The 21210-nt window shown below is 50.6% G+C and overlaps 2 protein-coding genes across 5 annotated transcripts; one reads left to right on the forward strand and one right to left on the reverse strand.

The window, feature by feature from the left end:
* Positions 1–479: 479 nt before the first annotated feature.
* Positions 480–7860, reverse strand: DPCD (deleted in primary ciliary dyskinesia homolog (mouse)). Its single transcript, XM_027648026.1, has 6 exons — positions 7755–7860; positions 7385–7465; positions 6578–6702; positions 5632–5765; positions 1768–1870; positions 480–682 (listed from the first exon to the last, which is right to left on the reverse strand). Exons 1-6 carry the CDS (start codon positions 7816–7818, stop codon positions 578–580), a joined length of 612 nt encoding a protein of 203 aa, XP_027503827.1. The 5' UTR covers positions 7819–7860; the 3' UTR covers positions 480–577.
* POLL (DNA polymerase lambda) lies at positions 7793–20178 on the forward strand. Of its 4 annotated transcripts, XM_027648022.1 has the most exons (10): positions 7915–8365; positions 9286–9429; positions 9681–9978; positions 10589–10748; positions 13809–14132; positions 14642–14815; positions 15698–15826; positions 17802–17970; positions 18335–18710; positions 18771–20178. In XM_027648022.1, exons 2-9 carry the CDS (start codon positions 9315–9317, stop codon positions 18697–18699), a joined length of 1734 nt encoding a protein of 577 aa, XP_027503823.1. In that variant the 5' UTR covers positions 7915–8365; positions 9286–9314; the 3' UTR covers positions 18700–18710; positions 18771–20178. The 4 variants fall into 4 exon arrangements, with proteins under 4 accessions (XP_027503825.1, XP_027503824.1, XP_027503823.1 ...); XM_027648024.1 differs by lacking the exon at positions 7915–8365 and adding an exon at positions 7793–7891 and having other exon boundaries at positions 18335–20178; XM_027648023.1 differs by having other exon boundaries at positions 7914–8365; positions 9684–9978; positions 18335–20178.
* Positions 20179–21210: the final 1032 nt, after the last annotated feature.

The raw sequence follows: 21210 nt of genomic DNA on the forward strand, positions 1-21210 counted from the left end.
TCTCACTGCAGGGAGGATCTGCACAACTGCACAGGAGGGAGTTGCTTCCAAGCATATCCCAGGCAGGTAAAGGGTGTGAGGAGGGTGTTCTTGTTTTCCAGACATTACTGCCTTTGGTGATGGTGGCAGAAAGAGGGAATTCCCAAGGGGAACTAGCCAGGTGTCATGTTGCTCATGGAGGATGGGGACAGGACTGCTGGCTGTGGATGTGGTGTGCTTCCTGTGTGCTGCAGCTTTCCACAACTCATAGAAGGATCATCCCCAGAAGTGTTCAAAGCCAAGTTGGATGGGGCTTTGAGCAACCTGGTCTAGTGGAAGGTGTCCCTGCCCATAGCAGCAGGGTTGGAACGAGATGATCTTTAAGATCTCTTCCAACCCAAACCATTCTATGGTTCTATAAAATGTCCAGACCAGGCAGCAGACAGATCAACTGCCCTGCCATCTCCCTGGGCCTACAAAGATTCCTCCAAGTGGTGCAATTAACAACAGAACTAATTTTTATTAGATAAGGCAAAATAAATACCGTGAAGCTGTGCCAGAGAGCTGCCCCTCACCTCAACCTCTGAGCAGCCACTGCCTACTGGGTCTTACAGTCTCCATCCCCACTGTTAGCTGCCTTTATCTTCTTCAGCTCCTTCTGCAGCTGTTCTTCTGCGGCCAGGATCTCCTTTGGCTTCTGGTACTGTAGGACAGAGAGACATTCCCTAAGCGCTCCTGGTCAGTCTCTTCTCCAAGCAGACCAACTGGGGCTGGGTGCTACCAGCCCAGCAGGGCCCTCCTGCCAAGGGAGGCCTTGCTGATATCAGCTGCCTTCGAAGCCCATTTGGAGAGGTGGTGCCATCAAGCTAAGGACATTTGCCAGGATCCAGAGCATCTTTTACAGTGCAAATAGAACTTTCCAATTGGCCCCCACCAACCCCTCTGGAATATCCTGGCAAGCAAATCCTTGCTGTGCTCACTAACTGTATGTTCACAAGTGTTATTTTTTTATATATATATATACATATAAAAAATTCTTTTTTTTAAATGCAGGGAGAAGTAAGAGTTACAGTTCCTCTGTTCACCCCTCAGAGGCCCCTCGCCCAGCTGCAGTTTAGTGGTGGATGCAGGTGCTTTTTGGCCCATAGCAAACAGAAGCTCAGGAGCACTCAAGGTGCTCCCCTTGGCCCATCTCCTCTGCACGTGCACCCCAGCTCTGCTGTGAGGTTTCCTGCAGAGGGCATCCCCTCTGGGTAGCTGACTTCTGCATTGAAAAGACAAGCACCTGCTGCTCAAAAGCATCTGTCTGCTCCTTGCAATAAGGAGCGTGTCTCTTGCTACCACCATGTGCGTGGGAGTATTCCCTCTCTGACACAAAGCAGCAGGTGATTTTTTTTTTTTTTTAAGATTGAGAGACCTCTAAGTGCATCAGGTCCTTGGACTCTTACGTTTAGAGCCAAGAGAAACTTATTGTCACTGAGAGTAGAGGCTTGCTCAGGCCTGACAGAGAGGATATGTGGAAAATAGGGCATGACAGACACTCTTCCACCTGCAAGTCACCTTTAGAAGTAGGCAGGGCCCCTCCCGCAGTCTGGACTCTCCTGGCTAGTGTCAGCATGCCCAGTGTAATCTGAAACTCCCACTGACTGTGTGACAGAGAAGGGGGCTCACCAGTGACCCTCAGCAGATCTTCCTGCTCTGCCTCATTTCCCCACGTGTAAGAATTTTAACTTCTTTGTGGGCATAAAGAGAACGGCAAAGTGCTGTTCTGTGTGGCTAAAACCTCACCGTGATGATCAGGGTGTTGTTGGCATGGGCAAAGCTCAGGGCAGCTGCGTCCAAGGGGAGGTGGTATCGGTCCAGATCAGGAATAGAGAACTTTTTATAGTACCTACAAATGAGAGAGGAGACAGAATTAAGGAAAGTGGTGTTTCTATTTCTCTGCTAGCAGTGCTGAGACACAGACTGCTGTTTTACAAGGTGTAGATGAGCTCCATAGATCTCTCAGGGTTGGCAGGAGGCCCCTGTACCATGTTATTTGCCTGCTGGTGCCCCCAGGCTGGCAGGAGCACTAGAAACAAACCTCTAAACTGGAAATCAGAGCTGGCAAAGTCCTGAAGTGTTTTGGTGTGTGAGAGCAGGCTTGGTCCCTCCAGCTTGCCCTTAAGTAATAACAGCATGGTTAGGCATAGACTACTCAGCCCTACCAAGAGGTGTCCCTTATCTTTGTCCCTGCTTGTGGCCTCTCATTCCCTCTAAGTAGCAGATCCATTTAGCTTTTGTCAAAACAGCTGTCAAAGCTCTTGTGCCATGACTTACTTTTCTGAGTGATGCACCATTTTGTTTTGCAATCCTTCCTAAACCCATCTTTTTGACTTCTTGCTGTGCTTCCTAGATAAACTTCTTGCTTTGGTGGCACGGTGGTGGTCAGGCATAGCCCTGGGAGCAGATCTCCAGGTGTAGCTGCCCACAGTCACTCAAGCCTCTGCCCTGCAGCGTCTCCATGCAGCCCACATGGTGGCTGTGATGCTCACCTGCACTTAAGCTCTCCTAGTTGTTCTTTTCCTGGTTTCTATCCCAGTCTTCCGATAACCTCTCACATCCAAGCAGAGGACGGGGAGGTTTTTGGCAGCTCCCTGTCCAGTCTGTGTCTCTCCACCAACTAAACCTTGGGCTTTGCTCAGTATGAAGGAAAGGTGATATGTCTCAGAACTGGAGAGGTTAAAAGCTCTCTAGGCAGCAAAGAGATTTCCTAAGACTTTGGGGCCAGAACTCTGTAGACTTGTGTCTGTGTTTGCCTGAGATCTTTCTTGCTTGCCATGGCTCGCCCTGCATCTACTGCTTCTCTACCACTAGCTGGTGGTCCTGTGCCCACCCAGAGGCATGGTTGGATTCTTAATCTCTTCCAACACTCTTGTGGGCAGTCCTCTCCAAGGAATTGGCCTGTGGCCGGTACTGAGGTGCCTGGAGCAGAATGGGAAGAGGCAGTGGCTGCTGTCATGCCATGAGAGGTGGTCCTCCATTCAGCTGGCTGTGTGTGAGGCTTGGCCTCTTTAGCTACCTCTGCCCAAATTGCAGTTTATTTTCCAAGTCACGGTGAAAACAGCTACAAAGAGCAAATGGCTCTCCCGGTGCAGTGGGAGGAATGTACACGGCTTGTTACCGCAGGGCTCAAACCGTTCTGTGTTGTCACTGCTGTCGGTATTTGGAAAAGGTGGCAGACATGGATAATAAGGGAGATGTCAAAGGTTAAACAGCAGAGATTAGATGAACACAAAGACATGTTAAGGAAGTGTTAACTTCTTACCGATTAGACAAAAAAAAAAGCAGTACACAGAAAAAACCCACTGTTTCAAAGGGCCTTGGAAGTCATCAATGAAACAGCAGCATTCTGCTGCCCCAGGACTAAGGAGAAGGGGAGAAGAATGGCTTTGGCTGGCCTCAAACTAAAATCTGTGACAAGATCAAAGGAAACCAGATCTGCCTTGCCACCCCCTCCTCCTCCTAACGTTACCACTGCCTCTTGCTACAATAATTGAATCAGGTTTGGCGTTTGGGGAGGTGGCTTTCTGGGTTTGTTTTTAGAGTTTAGTTTAATGGATTTATTTTACAGCAAGAGGTTTTAAGCAAATCCCACTTGAGCAGCCCTTGCCGTGGCCAGAGGGAATGGGAGTGACTGGTGGAAGTGAAGAGCTCCTGTCTGGGCTGGGGAGGTAGCTGATGGGTGGTTATCCCTGCTGATGCAGGCTGATTCTCTGCCCTCGCCTCTCACCCCATGGCCAAGGGCAGTATTACACTCTGAGCATGAGTCCTGGCCTGAGATCCGAAGTACGTATGTGAAATCACCTCTATTATTTTCCTACTGGAAACCCACTTTTTGTCAGCCTGTAGGGAAAACTGCTACTGGTATGCTGAGAATTTAGAGCTGAGCTATTCAGTAGTGACTTGGCAGCCCATCCTGTTACTTGTGCCTCTGGCTGGCAGTCAGCACAGCTCTGCTGCTCAGAAGCAGCGTGGCTGACTTCCAAGTGCTGGAGAGACTCCGAGGCTTCCTTTCTCTCCCGTAGTGATGTGCGCTCTCTCTGTGGACTCCATGCCTTTGTTGCTGTCTTGGAATTAGTTGCTGAGTGTTGCCTTGCCCTGGCTGAGACCCAGGAGAAATGATCTAAGATATCCTGGAGCCTGTACTAAGTGTTCCAGTGCTGGAGTCTGTCCCTGCTCTCTACTGACAGCAACGTCATTCTTGTCCCCAGTGAGGTGACTTTCAGCTTTAATTCCAAAAGTCCTTAACAGTCATATGCAGACCGTGAGTTGCTGTTAAGTCCCTCAACTCTTTCTGACACTAGTCTATGAGACTGTAACTGCTGCCAGTGGGGGAGTCAGCTGATTTCCTGACAGGGGTACAAAAAAAGTTTGAAGTCAAGTAGGGCGTGGGTGAAGCCTCAGTGCTACATTATAACCTTACTGCACCTACGCAGCGAGGAAGTTCCCACACACACACTACTATCAGTAGGACTGGAGGTATATAAGCCTCGTTGTGATGGTATGTACTTGGATTTAGGATCACATACTCCATTCCTGTTCTAGCTCCATGTATATCCACATGTGGCTGATGGGAATCTCATTCATCTTTTGCTACAAAGCCCTCCCTACTAAAGCGCCACTCTTCTGCGAATTCTTCTGCGTGCATTTACACCAAAATCTTTCTGCATTACAGCTGGAACTGCTTGCTGTTTTCATGGGGTAGGCTCTCCCTTCCCAGCCTCCTGCTTTTGAGCCTCCAGGTGTGCTGACGTGAAGTGCTCGAAGAGCCGCTCACCGGGAGACTCGCATTGTGCCGCGACGTGAAGCAGCCGAGGGGCCGCAGTTCTGTGCCGACAGCACCACCTACAGCCACTTCCAACATCTTCCCTTGTCCTCCCGCGGCTCGCTCCGTGCCCTCCTTCCCAATACTACTGCTCATCCTGGCTTATCTGAGCATCTACATGCTTTGGGGCACAGTGCATGTGTCATTCCATGAGAGATACCATGTACTGACACACTAAAAGATGATGCTTAAAAGCATTTCCCTTTTCCCTCCAATTTCAAATCTCTTTTGGTGGAACACCATAGTGCTTCCTTTCCAGATTCAGTCTGTCTTTTTTTCTTGCTATTTACAGATCGTGTCATTGGCATTGTGACTACAGGACAGGTTTACACAGGGAGATCTGTCTGTCTGAGTGCCCACGACTTTGCTGTATCTGCTGAATCCTGCAGCATTCTGAGATGCAGTGACTAGATCAAAAGTGTCGTGTCAGAGGGAGATGATGGAATGCTCTACCTTCCAAAGGTCTGCAAGGCTCTTACTTTATTTTTCTAGGGCAGCAACATCTGACAGGGAAAGGACAGAGTAAACACCACACTACTGGAACTAAGAGATGAATTTGCTAAGGCCAGTGCAGAGCTTGAGGAGCTCTACTGTAAATGTGTCTGGTGCAGCTGGGAGTGGAAATTGGGCAGCAGGAGACATCAGTGCGAGGTGGGGCCCTTCAGCCCTTGCACACAAGGGACAGAAGGCAAGAGGGGATAACTCCCCTGTGCAATCACTAGTCTGCTCTCTGTGCCAGCCCACCCCAAGGGACTGCCAGTACTGGCAGTTCCGTCCTTACTGACTTCTTGTTGGTGGTCCGGATGACACAGCAGCGCTGCTCCTCCTCCACGGAGACGCTGTAGACCTCCTTGGGGTAGGGCAGGTTACGGATCCGCCACTGGAAGCTGCTCAGGGTATCCTTCCTCATGAAGACAGGCTACAGCAAACATGTACCTTTAGCAAGGCCCCTCCAGCTGCCTTCTCTCCTCCCTGTCCCCTTCTTCCTGTACTACCTTGTGAGACTCCACATGAGAGTAGCTCTTCTTTCACACTGGAACATTAGGGAGTAACTCAAGAAGCTACCTGAGCACCACTTTCCTAGAACTAGTGCTTTGCCTTTGCCCAGGGCACTGCCTGCTCTGCTTGAGGAGGCTGAAACTTCAGCGAGGGAGTCTTGCTGAGGGTTACAGTGAAACTGGGCCTCTTCCTCACAAGCAACTGAATACTGTGCTCTGCCTGTTCTAGGGACCTGCTGGATTCAGTCTTGGCTCTGCCCCAGTGCAGATCTGTGCCTGTGTTTTAGGTCTGTAGAAAAGATGGTGAGAGACAAAAATGTCTTCCCGCTAAGATAGAGGGGTGTGAAGATGAAACAGGCTGTACTCTATTAAGGAGCAACCTGCTGTGCACTGCCTGTGTTGGCCTTTCATTTCTGTCGCCTCTGTTTTCCATCCCTTGACTTGTCCTGGCACTGGCTCCCCTGTCAGCCTGCTTTTTCAGAAGCCAGGACAGTAGTTGCCCAACACAGCAATACAGTTTCTTTACTTAGGGAAATGACAAATCTCTTGAAGACCCCCAAAAAAACTAGGCTGTACCTTCTTTCTACCCAGCCCTGCAGCTTTGGGATGATGCACAGCTGAGTGCTGGGCACGTTAAGGCTGTCTCTTGGGCTGTGAGTGATCTACCAACTACTGCTGTAAGCACAAGACTAGGTAATTTTAGATGCAGTGGTGCCTGCAGATCCTTACATACATTTGAGCTGCTCTCCATTATGAGCTCTGACTCCAGTGCTCCCAGGAGTGGCGAGGTCGGCTCTCCCACTTCTACCTGCCACTTGCCAGAGCCCCCGAGGGTGTTCTTCTCTCGCCATTTTCTACCTGTGGAAGAGACAAGAAGGGTTTTCATTATCCTGCTCTATAACAACTCCAGCAAATAACTTCCAAAGCTGCCCAGCACACCGAGATGAGATCTTAATTCCAGTATTAATTAATAAGGATGTGTATCTTAATTCCAGTAATTTCCACTCTGGTGTGAGTGGATCTGCTAACCGGCTTATTCCTAAAGTTGGAAATTCTGTACCAAATGCCTCTCTTTTTTGCTACTGGGTGCTGAAACCATGGCAGGGTTGCAACAGGTGCCATGCTGCAGCTGATGCGGTTTTGGACAAGAGCCATAATTGACACTGTGCTTTTTTGCGGTTGCAGAAGCCACCAAAAAGCATATTTCAGCCCTGTATGTGGTACAGACTCAGTGCCAGGAAACCACAATGGCAATCCCATTTAGTCCATCCAAGTCTGTTGTGAGAAATGAGGTGTTTGGGGAAGATCCTGGGCTAAAGCAAGATTGACTGTGCCACAGAAGTCAGAGAGCCCTGGCTGCAAACGGAACTGTGCTTATGTACCTATAAAATCCCGCGACAGCCATGCCTATCTCCCAGGATATGTACGGGTAATTTGTTTCTGACCAGGCGGTCTCTCTCCACACCCCAGCTCTGAGTGTGCAGACCCACAGCCCTGCGGTTCTGTCCCGACCCACGGGACAGCTGAAAGCAACACTTACTCATCAGCTGGCCGGTCTTGATGTCGTACTCTTCAGCCATCTCCTTCCCATCCTCGAACAGGTAGTGGATCTTTCGCTTCCCTAGAGGCAAAGCAGGTGGTGAGAGCAAACAGGGATACACCCACCCCTGGGTGTGGCGCTCTGTCTCGCTGTCTGGGGCACTATCCCATTGTCCGGGACCCCATCCCACTGCCAGGAGATGCAGAGGGGCACTGCCCAGTGTCCCTGCATTGACGGCCTTGTGTCCTTCCCTGGGGCCCTGCCCGGGCTGCGAGGCTGTGCCCGGCAGCGCTCCCCTCTCCGCCCGCTCGCCGCAGGGTCACCCCAAACCCCGCGGCGGGGGCCGTCCCGTCCCTCGCCCCGTCGTTACCGTCCTGCACCAGCGCGGTCTTGCGGGCCGCCCGCAGCCGCTCCAGCCAGCCCGGCACCGCCATGGCGGCCGCGGCGTCACCGCGGCAACGCCGAAACTTCCGCCCGCCGCCGGAAGCGCTTCCCGGCCGGGCCGAGGTGAGCGGAGCCCTGCCCGGGCACAGCCCCGACCCCGCGGGGCACATCCCAGACCCGGCCCGGGCACAGCTCCCCTCCTGCGGTGCGTCCCGCCGGGACGGTACGGTCGGATCGCTGCCCCATACGCCCCCGCCTTCCCTCGTCCCCCCGCGGCCCGGCTACAGGTTTGGGGGGTCGTTCTTGCTGCTCCCGGCGTTGCGGGTGCTGCCAGCCCCTGGTCGGAGTCCTTGACCTTCGCGGCCTGAGGAGGCTGGGCAAGGCAAGCTTTGCACCCACCGCGCGGGCTGTGGCTCAGGCGAGTTAAAATCCGGCCTGGAGAAACACACTGCCAAGTTCTTGAAATGGACTTGGTACCCACAGGCTTGGCGGGGCTTCGGCGTGGTTTTTTTCCCTTTGTCTAACATAAAGGATTACTGTTTCCAGAGGGGCTCCTTTTGGTCAAAACGACCAGAAAACAGACACATTTCAGCGAAGGTGAGTTTTAGGAATGCAGCAGGGTTTCTGTTCCCCCGGAGCTGAACTCTTCCTCGCAGAAGCAAGGACTTGAGTTGAGCTCTGGGTTGGTCTTTAGAGGATTGTGTTTAATGCTCAGATGAGAAGGTAGGAAGAAGACACAGCTAGGTGGGACCATTTTCTGCTCTCCAGGCGTAATAGGATAGGTTTGTGCTGGCCTGTGTGTGAGAAACCTCTTAAGTGAAACACAAAGTGCTCCACAGAGAGGAAACCAAGTTGGTGTTGACTTGATGGAAGGGGCTGTTGGGATATACAGTGATTCAGGGGCTCATTTGGGCTACAGAAAACTGAGCTTCCTGCTATCCTGGTAGTTAAAGCTCTGAAGTTTGCTTTTGCAGGGCTTGTGATGGTAAAACTACAGTTGTACCCATATTAAACTTGGCTAGTTAATCTTTACTAATTTGCTGTTTTCAGCTGAAGCTGAGTTGGGAGTTTTCTTCTTATGGCTCTGTGAAACACCAGGTGTCAATCAACTGTTTTATCTCTTCTTGTTAGTGACTGGATTTCAGCCCTGGCAGGAGAGATGTTTCCCTCTTGGGAATGTGCTTAAGAAGTATCTAGGAAATGCAGTTGCTTCTTTTGGCTGGGCAGGAAGGAGCTCCAAAATGTTAAAGTAGTTGAATGCTTTCCATTATATGCCTTAGAGATTTTTAAGGCATTCAAGCAGGGCTTGAATGACTTAAGTGACTTTTTGATTTTTTGTGACCTTGTCGTCTGCAATTCTTGTTTCTGGGTGCCTACCTCAGGATGAGTGTTTTTGGAAGGCAACAACAAAAAAAGAACTTCAGACCAACAAAGTCAGAAAAATGAATAAATCTCTAAGTTGTTGTGATTGGGTAACACTGTTCTAAGCAATCTTGATCTTTCTTATTTGTCTTCAGCAATTGCTGCTAGCCTTCTCACCAGGCCTATGGAGCCACGAGGGATTGTCAAAGCCTTTCCCAAGAGGAAGAAGGTGAGGGATGACTCAGGGAAAAGTGTCCCTCCAAAGATCCCAAAAGACGAAGGAACAGAGGTACCTGAGGGTAAGTCCTGTGTCCCTATGATGTGGAATATAATACTCCTACCCAGCCTGTTAACTGGAAGTGCTGTTCCCCAGAGTCTTTTTCCAGCCCTGTGTTTTCTGTAGAGATCGTGGTCAGCTTGCTTTGGTGTGTCCAGCTGGAGCCCCCCAAAGACTGCCTGCCAGTGCCATCAAATCCTGTGTGAGATGTAGCCCTATTGGCTTGGGGCACATTCTCTTGTCACTGAGCCCCTGCCCCTGTGCTTCCCTCAGCAGAGTGGCTGAAACCCGTCACTGCCTATGTGCTGCAAGCTGGCCTTGGCCAGGCCAGGGCAGAGATCTTCCACAAGCAGATTGTCCACAATGGGGGTGTCGTACAGAGCCAGCTCTCCCCAGAGGTGACACACATCATTGTGGCTGAAGACATGGACTGTGACCGGGCCTTTCGGCTCCTCAAACTAACCAAGCTGCCCCCGGGGCTGCAGCTGGTGAAGGCGTCCTGGCTAAGTGCTTGCATCAGAGACCAGAAGCTGCTGAGTACTACTGGCTATGGTGTTTTCATCCCTCACAGGTATGCAAATGCCACACTGTCATTCCTCCCTACAGTTCTTCTACCCTAAACTGAACTAAATTTTGACCTCTGCTCAAAATCTTGGACTGTAACTCCTTGCAGCTCTTGTGGGCGTGACTCAGAATTCTGTGGGGTAGCAAAACATGGAATAGAGCCCAGAAGTGCTAACAGAGTCCTGTTGCTTCCTACACGTGCTAAAGGCACCTCTTCATAATCTATCAGTGATAAAAAGATTTCTTTTTAAAATGCTGAGGATTAAATGATGTTTCTTACTTATTGCAGATGAAAGGTAGAGAGAGAATTGACAACTACACACAAGAGGAAATAAGGAACGGAGCAACAGGCACAGGTTATGATCAAAATGTTTTGGTAAAGTTTTGCAGAGAGAGGCCAAGGGTGAGGTAGATAGGAGTGGAAGTTTCAGGTCAGTAAAGTAGACTGTAACTGGGGAGTTGAGCTAAAACCAGAGTAATTAATCTGTGATCTGAGAGAGTACAATTCATATGGGTTGTTTGCTCCATCCCAAAACATGCAGAAGGATTTCTCAGTCAAAATTCTGGGGACTGAGAAGTCCTCCTTCTCCTGTACTGAGGCATCTGATCCATGGTAGGTACCTGGAGGAGGCAGAACTCCAGAAAGAACAGCAGCAGATCAGTGAAGAAATCCAGCCCCCGGCAGAGGAGGGAACAGTGAAACGAGATATGGAATCACAGGTGGTGGATTCCTCACAGCAGGGCCTGAGCACCCTTGGACAGCACAAACTGGCTGAGGTAAGGCTTTCCTGCACAGGCTCATCTCCTTGTGAGCAGATCCTGCATGCTGCTTTTGCTGGCTAAGAGCATCCCTGCAGGGATACAATGTGAGATTTTCTCAGCAAAGGGAAGGCATTTGGATGTTTCAGTGAGTTGATGCTGACAGACTTGGGCTGTGGACATAGTTTCTGCTTCTTTTTGTCCTTTTTAGGTGTTAAGAATAGAAACACCACCCCTTAAATTGCTGTTATCGTCAGAATATTTCCAACTGAAGTGGTCCTGGTGCTCTGATCAGGCCAAGGCTCACTTTGGTGATCATATTTCCTCTGCACCCTTTTGAGGAATATTCCCTTTCAGGAAGCTGTCTCTGATATTTCATCCCATGTTCCTGCCTGAGCCATACTGACCCATTCTCCACTCCTTGGCAAACACCCTGTTCAGGCACATGTGCAGTGGATTGAGTTGCTACCAGAATGATTGTGGTGGTGTCCTTAAAATATCTGCATTGGGTTATTAGTGGCCTCTGCTGCAAGTCAGCTTCTCTGGCCTGCTATTAGCTTTCCTTCCTTTCTCTGTATTTTTGATCAAGTTAGATAAATTCTTTTTGACCATTGGCATAATTCAAATCTATCTGTAGCAAAGTTACCCTAGACATCTTAGAGCAGCAGCTGCCTTGTATTGCTGTATCTGTTTTCCAACATAGTCCCAAATTTTGTTTCACAAAATCCTGTAGTTTCTCTCTGCTCACAGAGGGGTCTTTTGGTTTAGGCTTTCTCTTGAATATGTGTAGAGGGGGTCTTTTTCTCTCAGACTAGTGTGTTCTAGGTAGAGTTGGCTGCTTCTTAACTGCATCACCTTTGCAGTTATCCCATTTTTGCTGTTGTAACACTAGCTCGGTGGCAATCGTTATTAGCACTTAATGGGAGAAAGAATCTTTTGTACTGTTATGGATCCTGTGGTATCTGCCTGCTATCTGCTCATGTTTACTTTGGATGGTCTATTGCTAGAGTCTGAAACCTTATTGCCTTTTTTTATTTAAATCCCCTCAAGCAATGATGCTTCCTGTTAGTCAGTGCACAAAAGCTGTATCTGTAGATATTTCAGTGAAATCTCTTGTCTCAAGCTTAGGATTATATGAGTTTGGGGAGGAGGACCCATGGGATATACTTTAAAGACAGTACCAACCACTTTTGAAACCCAGCTATGACAGTAAAGCTGAAACTTAGTTTAGAAGTAGCTTCCATTTAAGCAGAGTCTGTTTCAGCTTGGGTGGATGTTTTTTCTTTAGGACATGAAGAGTGTGACAGTGTTTCGTACTAAAAAGGGGACTGCTTTGGAAATTCTGCCTTTGGATGTAAACTCCTGTGAGGAAATCCTGTTACCAGTCAGACTGTAGCAATCATTTTGTGATTGGCATCCAGATGCTGTAGTTCTCTGCCTCTGCCAGCAGTGCCAGTTACTCTCTGTGTGAACCTGGGGCTGTTACCCCAGGCTGCCTGCCTCCATCTCAGGTAGCCTATTGCCTCAGCTTCAACTGCTCTCCTGGCACCTCTGCTGTGCTCCAGACAAACCATGGGCATCCCAGCCTCACCCACTAGCTCTAGCAAGTCAGGTGCTCTAGGATCCTGGAGCATCTTAGAAGCTAATGGGACTAGTTGTTTTTGCATGTGTGGTTGTAAAAGGTCCATCAGCTTTGTTAGCCAAGTGTAGACAGTCAGGGCTGTAAGTGCTGCTTCACCTGTGTGACACTGATGGCCGAGGGGATGGCAATTGCATCCAGCTCCAGCTGCAGAGTTCTTTGCACTGTGGTTGGATAATGTGCTCCTTAAATGCTTTTGAGGGGCTTGCTAACATATCTGAGCACTCTGAGGCTTTTCTGCCATTAGACAGAACAGCATCTTAAGCCAGTTGCATTTCAAGGCAAATAAAACTGCTTTGGTCTGTCAAATCCTCAGTCTGACCCAGTTTTCAGGGTTATAAAACAAGATTATGAAGGGGAAACATCCTGCCTCTTCTTCCTAAATACAATTCCTGCAAGATATAGAGCTGAAGTGTCTCCAGACCTCCTGCCTCCTTAGCCAGCAGAACCAGAGGTTGCAAGATCTGGCTCTGACTTAGTTAGGCTGACGCTCTGCAAAAACTCATAACTGGACTTATTGTGCTGCATGTAATTGCTAGACTGATCCCAAACAGCCCTGTGTCATTCAAGGTTACTTGCACAACACAGAACCTCTTGGACCTTCATGGACTCCTGTGTTTATACATCAGGAGAGAGGGGGACCCCTGTGAGCAAAGCAGTCTACAAAGCCTCTGTGCAGCTTCCCTCTTCTATCCCTTTTGTTCATTACCTGAAGCCAAGGCTCATTGTTTCTTAAGTCTACACAGAGGCATCCTAATGCTGAGGGTATCAGGAAATGCATACATTGGTTCTTTCTTCTGTCACTGAGGAATGTGGAGTCCTTTGTGTCATTCCTTCCTCCCCCTTTTCTCTTGCAGATAGCCATGGGGAAAATGCGGGGGTTTTAATTTGCTACTCTGTTAAGATTTTGTGTCTGTAAACTGAAAACAGAGTTCAGTGCCTGTCTCCTGTCATCTGCATCATGGGGTGGAAAGTGCAGGATCTGAATGTGAGAGATGTGCTTATGTGGCCACCAGACCAGCAAAAGGTTTCCTGGTGGGAGTAGAGAGTCAGGATCTCTGTCAGCCAGGGATTTGGCATTACCATACCTTGCTGCTGGCAGCAGTTGCTCACTTAGTCAATGTCATATCTCAGTTAGGTGTCAGGGGCTTGGCTGTAGGAGGTGTGTGTGTGCTTGGATCACAGGGGGACAGCAGTCTGGTCTCCTGTGCTATGTGAGATGTGCATGTAGCTTCAAGGGGTGCATGTGTAGCTTGAGATGTGAAGAGCTGTGGTGTGTGTATAACCAGCCACTTCTAATGGTGGCAGTTGGAGCACTGTGTGCCCGGGAGGTTGGTTATTGCTCTGACTTCCTAGTCTCAGAAGTAGCCTGTGCCAAGGGGACATATGTGAGGCATGCACTTATTCTCACATGGCTGCTTTTCTATCTCTCCCTAAAGAAATACTCTGATGATGAAGACAGTGAAGGAGAAGATGCTAATGTCACCCAGGGAGATCTGGAAGCATTGATTTCTGGCCGCTACCCTGTGAAATCATCAGAGGAGACAAGTGACAGCTCTTCCACAGTGGCCCAACCTCCCAGCAAGTGGGTTTGTGCCCAGTCTTCCAACAGCAAGAAGGAGAATCACAACCAATGTATCACAGAGAAGCTGGAAGTGCTGGCAAAGGCTTACTCTGTTCAGGGGGACAAGTGGAGAGCTCTGGGCTACACCAAAGCCATCAATGCGCTCAAGAGCTACCACAAACCGGTCACCTCCTACCAGGTAAAACACCTTCCCAGGGTGGTGGAGCAGGGAGATAGACCTTGGATGGAAGTTGTGTAGCAAGTGCAAGTTTGAATTCATTGATCACCTGCAGTGTTTTCAGAACAGCAGAAAAGTGGAATCTGAGCCTTTTAGGGCTGGATCTGAGCACTCATGATAAATGCCTTCCTTGGGCACAATGCAGGGACATTCTCACCTTTGTCTTCATCATCAGCAACTGGCCATCATTCGAGATAATATATAAAACTAACTGGATCTGAGCCTTATGCACTGTGACAGTCCCCCTGTTCACTATGTTAGTTTTTCTGTCCTATTCTTCATGCTTCTCCTTTTCTCCGTGAATTGATGAACCTCTGTAAGCCTGGGCTAGAGAGGAGACTGTTAGGCAGAACTAATCCTACCACTTACCAGTTACTGATGAAATGACTAACCAGGCTATGGGTGGGTAGCAGCTCCCCAGCTTGTGTGTGATCTTTGCTTTTCCAGTGGCAGCTCTAGTTTCTTTCTAGGAAGCCTGTAAAATCCCTGGGATTGGGAAGCGGATGGCAGAGAAGATCCTGGAGATCTTGGAGAGTGGGCACCTGCGCAAGCTGGATCACATCAGTGAGAGTGTGCCTGTGCTGGAGTTGTTTTCCAACATCTGGGGAGCAGGGGTCAAGACAGCTCAGACGTGGTACCAGCAGGTAAGTTCAGTGCCTTACATGAGGGGCTCTCAAACTATGGTCTGAAGACTGCTGCTGAAGCAGAATTACTTTCACAAATATTTTTTATTTGCCAGTATCCAGAGATGAGATTTGAATTTTCTTCTTTCGGGAGAAACTACAAGCCTGGGTCCCCTTGTGTGTGTGTTTGGGGAGAATGGAATGCACCCAGCTAAAACTTGAATTTGGGTGGGGGTAGAGGACAAAGATGTGGGGGAGAGGAGTGTGGGACATGCTACCTTTTCTGTAGTGTCACTTCTTAGAGCTCATCTCACACTGTTTATGGTCTAGTTACTGGGCTGTTGGCCTGGCTGGCTCCTGTACCTGTCAGCAGTCATCCACCTTGTCTGGAAGTTGTAAAAATGAGGTTGAAGTAATTGTGCCAACAGGAACAACCCAGCCCACTGGGTGGGTTCCTTCTTTAAAAACACAGAGCTAATGAAGCCTTGCTTCCTGTAGTGTTTGGTTTGTGACTGGGTTCTTTGCTGTCTTAAAAGTATGGTTGTGTTCATGCTGTGGGATTTCCTTCACTGGGGTGTTTTGGGTGTTGTTCCTTTACCTGCATTGCTTGTTTTCCTTCAGGCTGTAGGAACACCTTGCCTTAAGAGCAGTAGCCTTCTGTCAGGTTTAGTTAAGATTCAGAGTCATTGTGGAGTGGAGATTAGAAATGTCTGTAGTAGTGGGATTGCCTGAATCCCTTGTTTTAGGAGCCAGACCCTAATCGTTCTCTACATGGGATCTCAGAAGCTGTGACTGGCCTGGACTTGAGACAGCTTAAATACAGTCTCTCCAAATCCTGGTGGAAAGTGTTTGAAGAGCAAAGTCTTGGTAGATGTTTGAATATCATCACGTGGTCTGCACTAGGGTTTCCGGACACTGGATGATATCCGCACCAAGGCGACCCTCACCAGCCAACAAGCTGTGGGACTGAAGCACTACACGGATTTCCTGGAGCGCATGCCTCGGGAGGAAGCTGCACAAATAGAGCAGACTGTGAGTAGCTTACCCCCAGGCCCTCAGAGTGGAGTACCTGCTGTGAAAGGTACACTGTGAAAATGTCCCTCACTGTTGTAGCTGAGCTCTTTAGCTTCTCCTCTGAGTGGGGTCAGTGCTTGGGGGATCCTTTATGGGCATGGGCACACAAGGCACCTACTTTGCCCCATCAAAAGGTTCAGTATGAGTGCCTGGCAAGGAGGATACTTCACAGGTGTCAGTTCTACACACTGCTTTGAAAAAGGCTGCATGTGGCATGGTGGGATGAGCAGGTTCTCAACTCGTCTTTCCTGCCTCTTCTCATGTCTGAGATGTCTGCTTTCAGCTGAGGTTTCCCTGGTGCTGCTTCTCCGAAGGAATCTGTGAGCACCCTGTGATCTGATTGTCAGGGGGAGGATAGAGGGTGGATATCCTTGCTGGAAGCAAAGGGGGAATCCAGGTTGCAAATGGGTGCTGCTTGCTCTGCGATGCTGTGGCACTCCAGGATTATGGGCTGCTAAGTCAGTGTACCCTAATGTGAGCAAAGAGCCTGGGGGACACACTGTCATTGCTACCCCTGTGCTCTCGGATCACCATGGAAGCAGCAGCCAGCGTGACCCTGTCACTCGGCCACAGGGCCTGGCCACGAAGAATAAACCCCTGCCAGGCTCCTGCTGGGGTGTCAGTCCCTTGTGCTGGATTAGCCATTTTGGTGGTGAGTGGTCCCTTTCCCAGGCAGGCTGGGCTGAGGAGCTGGCTCTTGGGGGTGGGTCTATTGTTATCTTGATGGGATTACTGTGCTCCCCTCCATACACTCACACACACCTCTGATCCAGGCCCAGGAGAGAGAATGAGGGATTAGTCACTGTCTGTGCTGCCTGTCACAGTGAGATCTGAAGAGCTTTTAGGCTCTTGGGTGGGGCTGAGAATTTTCTAGAAATCTTCATTTAAAGCTAGAAGGGGGGCAAGGACACCAGAGGAGGGCTTGCTCCGCATGAGAAAGGCTTGTGGCTTCTTGGAGCACCTTTGGGGCAAAGGTTAATGGGTTTATCTTTTGCTAATGAAGGATGATCCCCAAGAGTGACAAGGGGCTGTGGGCATGGACACTGCCTTGCTGAACCCCAGCCACTGTGATGGCCTCATCACTGGGAGTTGCTGAGCCCCTCATTATTTGCTGCCAGCAGGGTGATTGGCACAGTCAGACCAAGAATACTTTAGTCCTGTCCAGGGACTTGGGAGCCTTTCTTAGGCTTTTAATGAATGAAGCCATCAGAATTAGCGCTGTCTGCGAAAAACAGGAGCTGGGGTCCAGCCTGGAGACTGGACTGCATTAGGGAAGGTTTTGATTATATATGTCTGATTGCTGGCAGCAGCATGTTGGCATCCCTTTGGTCTAAAATGCTGGGACAGTGGTGCTTTTTCTGGGTCAGGAAGCCCAACTCTCCTGCAGAGGCAGAGCTCTTTGCAGGAGTGAACTCCAAGGGTTACTTCAGATTTTCTGCTGTTGGGTCCTACTTGGGAGACTCCATAAGACCATTTGTGCTTCTGAAACAGGACCTGTGACTGTCTCCTGTTGAACTGATTTCTCTTTGTGAGCAGAACTGGTGAGCTTTGTGCTCCTGGCCTGCCAGGCAGCTGAAAAACCTCTCCTGCTGTCTTAGAAACAAAAGACTCTGAAAGCTTGTGCTGTACTTTGCCCCTTCAGCAGGGCTGCATCTTCCTGCTTGTCCTAACCTAGCTCCAGCCCAGTGCCCCCAAGGGCTGATCATTGTAGGATGTGGTGGTGGAGGACTGGATGAAGGCCACCCTGGCTCTCCTGTTTCCTGACAGCAGGTCAACCTTCTTGTGGGGGCAGCCTGCCAAGTGTCTGCTCTATATGGAGACCCTGGAGATGCAGGACAGGCCTCAAAGCAGGCACAAGATCCTTTGCTGTCTTGATGGAAAGAGCATAAAGAGACTGGTCTCTGACCCCTCATCCCTCTTTCTCTTCTTGGAGGTCAGACAAGCTGCCCTGGCCCTGAAGCCAGGGCTTGTGTGTGTGGCCTGTGGGTCCTACCGTCGGGGGAAGCCCACCTGTGGAGATGTGGATGTGCTGGTCACTCACCCAGATGGGCAGTCTCACCGTGGGGTGTTCAACAAGCTCCTCGACAGCCTCCACAGGAGCGGTAAGAGGACTGGGGGTGGGCACATTGTGGTTGGACCTCTTCTTAGCATGGCCAAGCTGAGGAGGCAGTGAGGTGAGTGACTTTCATTGAAGGACAGGTGATTGCTTTTTCCAGGGACAGGACATCTTGTTAGTCCTTAAAAGTACTGCCCCTGGTCCTGGCCCCACTGCAGTGTTAAAGAGGAAGTGTTGCTGCAGCTCAGCATGGCTTCTCCTGTCTGGGTGAGGCTGTTGGGGCTGACTGTGGATTATCCTTTGGGTCCCACAGCATGTTATGAGACAACTGCTCTCTGGACAGTGGGGAGTGGGGCATAGAGGTGTCAGTCTCTACCATTCAGCTCCCTTTGCCTGTTCTCTCTCCCCAGGCTTCCTGACAGATGACCTGGTGAGTCAGGAGGACAATGGTGAGCAGAAGAAGTACCTGGGGGTGTGCCGGCTCCCTGGGCCGGCCCAGCGGCACCGCCGGCTCGACATCATCGTGGTGCCATACAGCGAGTTCGCCTGCGCCCTGCTGTACTTCACCGGCTCCGCTCACTTCAACCGCTCCATGCGGGCCCTGGCCAAGACCAAAGGCATGAGCCTGTCAGAGCACGCCCTCAGCTCCGCCGTGGTGCGAGGCCGTGGAGGGGTCAAGGTGTCAGCTGGTCACACTCTGCCCACTCCCACCGAGAGAGATGTCTTTGTTCAGCTGGGGCTGCCGTACCGGGAACCCTCGGAACGGGACTGGTGATGCCCGTTTGTCACCCAGCACCCTGGGCCTGCTGCTGTGCTGCTGTTTCAAGGGGTGCTGGTTTCCCCAGCACTGCTTTGCGGTGGCTGCAGACTGAGGAATGTATTCCAGCAAACTGGGGCTCCTTTCAAGTGAGAGACCCTGCTGCTGACAGGACTCTGTGTCCCCCAGCAGAGGCTGTGGGCTGGAACCACACTGGAAGCACATCAAGGCAGCCTCTGGCTACCAAAAGGGCTCCCTGCCTGTCAGCTACCCTGGTCCTGCTTCTCCCAGCTTCAGAAGGCTGGACTGCAGAGCCTTGTGATCCAACCCCTGGCAGTGCTTGGGAACAGAAGTGGTATGCATCTTCTGTGTCTGAGCACAGACCAAAATTTCTGTCCTGAGCTATGAATGAAGGCAGCAGAGGTCTAGCTTGGCTGTGGAACAGGCCTTCCCACTTCTCACTACTGCTGGCAGCTGCTACTGAAGGAATCATGAAGAGTTCCCCTATGCTGCTGTTTTGTTGTTCTGTCTGAGCTGACGTGTGTCCTCTGATGGGTCTCACTGCACAGGGCCAGACTGCTCTGCCACCAGCAGCAGACGGCCACTGAGGTGCTGTGCCTGCTTGCTCTCAGCTTGTCGTGTGCTGGGGATCCTCCAGATCCACAGAGAGCCCTGGTCTGGCCCTCTCCTTTCCTCTCAGTGCAGGAGAGGAACAGACCTCACAGCTTGGGGGACTGTGCTCAGGAAGGGTGTGAATTTAATGGCACTGAATGTAACCCAGCAGGGCTGTGTGTCTGTGTGTAGGAGGCATGGAGACAGAGAGAAACACAAGGAGATATTTAAGTTCTAATTTGGGCAAATTAGAACTTAATTAGCTTTCCCCTTTTTTGTGTAGAAGCCATGGAGTCATCTGGTCTTTGATCAGGGAAAGCGTGTGTGTGTGTGTGTTTGTGTATGCATGTGCATGTGGCTGGCCCCGCCAGTTCCATGGGAGTGAATTTTATTTCTCAGGAAACCTCAACTGTTTTATATTCTGGAGATGAATTTCCCAGAGACGTTCAGTGCTGTGTCTCCATTATGGGTATTGCAGTGGTTCCTCCTGGCAGAGGTGCTGCTCTGCGGCATTGGCTGCCAGAGGTGCCATGGTGGGCATTTCTGTGCCAGGACCCCAGGGCTCCCACTCCCTTGTCTTGTGGGAGACCCAACCACCCCCACTGTGCACTTTGCCTCATCTTTGTCACACGCAGTGACAAGCTGTGTATTTGCTGCTGGGGCAGGCACAAGGACACTAAACCTGATGGTTTGCACAGTTCCTCTGCACTGTCAGCTGTGGCTGCTGAGCACCAGCAGTGGGGCTGGGGCTTTACTGGGGGGGCCCCAAGCCCAGGAGTGGCATTTGTCAGCTCAGCCTTTCTGCTGGACACCCGAGGGAAATGAATGTCTTTTGGCAAGTCTTGGTGCATTTACATTTGAAGTGTAATAAATCCCTTCTCTCTTTTCCCTTGCCATCTGTCTTACTGCTCTCTGCACTGCACTGCAACTGTTGGGTCCTTCCCCCTGGGGCTGACCAGGAGCTCCTCCTGTGCTGGCCCATTTCCTTGGTTTCAGTGGAGGCAGGGAGAAGGCAATGGAGACCTTTAGGCCATTGGGTCAGCACTTCTGGCTCTCCAAGCAGGGAGTTGCTGGCCACCATCCTTCCATGGTGGAGCAGGACCTGGCTCTGTCCTGGCATCCAGCTGGCCACGTCACTGAGCTCTGAGCCTTGGGCTGAGCTCTTCCTTCAGGTGTGGAATCAGGAAGGGATTGCTGTCAGTTTTTCCATATTCATCAAACAGTAGGGCATGTGGGAGTTGGCTGCTGCTCTGTCTCCTGTGCCTGGAACACAACTCAGTCTCCTGAGCATGGAAATGCTTTAGTTGTCCAAGGGGAGTGTGAGCAACCTGGATGCCAAGGGAGCACATGGAGATGAGCAGCAGTAACAATTGGCTCAAAAGACAGATGGAGAAGCTGGAGAGGGACAGGGGCTGCTGAAGCAGAGCCAGTGAGGACTGGGCTGGATTATGCAGGAGCAAAGGAGAGTCGGCCTCAGACCAGGGGCCTGTGAGGTCCAGAGAGAGCACTTTCTCCCCAGGAGGACTGTGTGGCCCAGGGACCACCCCAGAGGGGAAAGGGTCCTCATCCTTAGGATCAGCCAAGTTAGGCTGGGCAGGGCCACAGCTGGCCTTGTCCAGGGCTGGGAGTACTCCTGCCCCACAGGGAGGTTGAATGGAGGCTCCTTTTCCCACCAGTGCTGCTGGGAGCATTCTGGAGGCTGTCTTATGACTGACAGGCCAAGGGCTTGTTACTGCCTGGTGTGGGGCAGGGAGCAGAGTATAGGGCTGCTCACCTTTGTCCCTTGATGAGCACAGGTTTGCCTTCAACTCTGGATGCCAGGGTGAGCTGTTCTGGAGGGGCTGCCTCTCTCAGTGGGGCCACATCCTGAGGACATTAGTAGTGGCATGGAAGATGTGGCACTGCTGGCCCCCAACT

This window comes from Corapipo altera, unplaced genomic scaffold (assembly GCF_003945725.1).
Source record: "Corapipo altera isolate COAL_440 unplaced genomic scaffold, ASM394572v1 56, whole genome shotgun sequence".
Lineage (NCBI taxonomy): Eukaryota > Metazoa > Chordata > Aves > Passeriformes > Pipridae > Corapipo > Corapipo altera.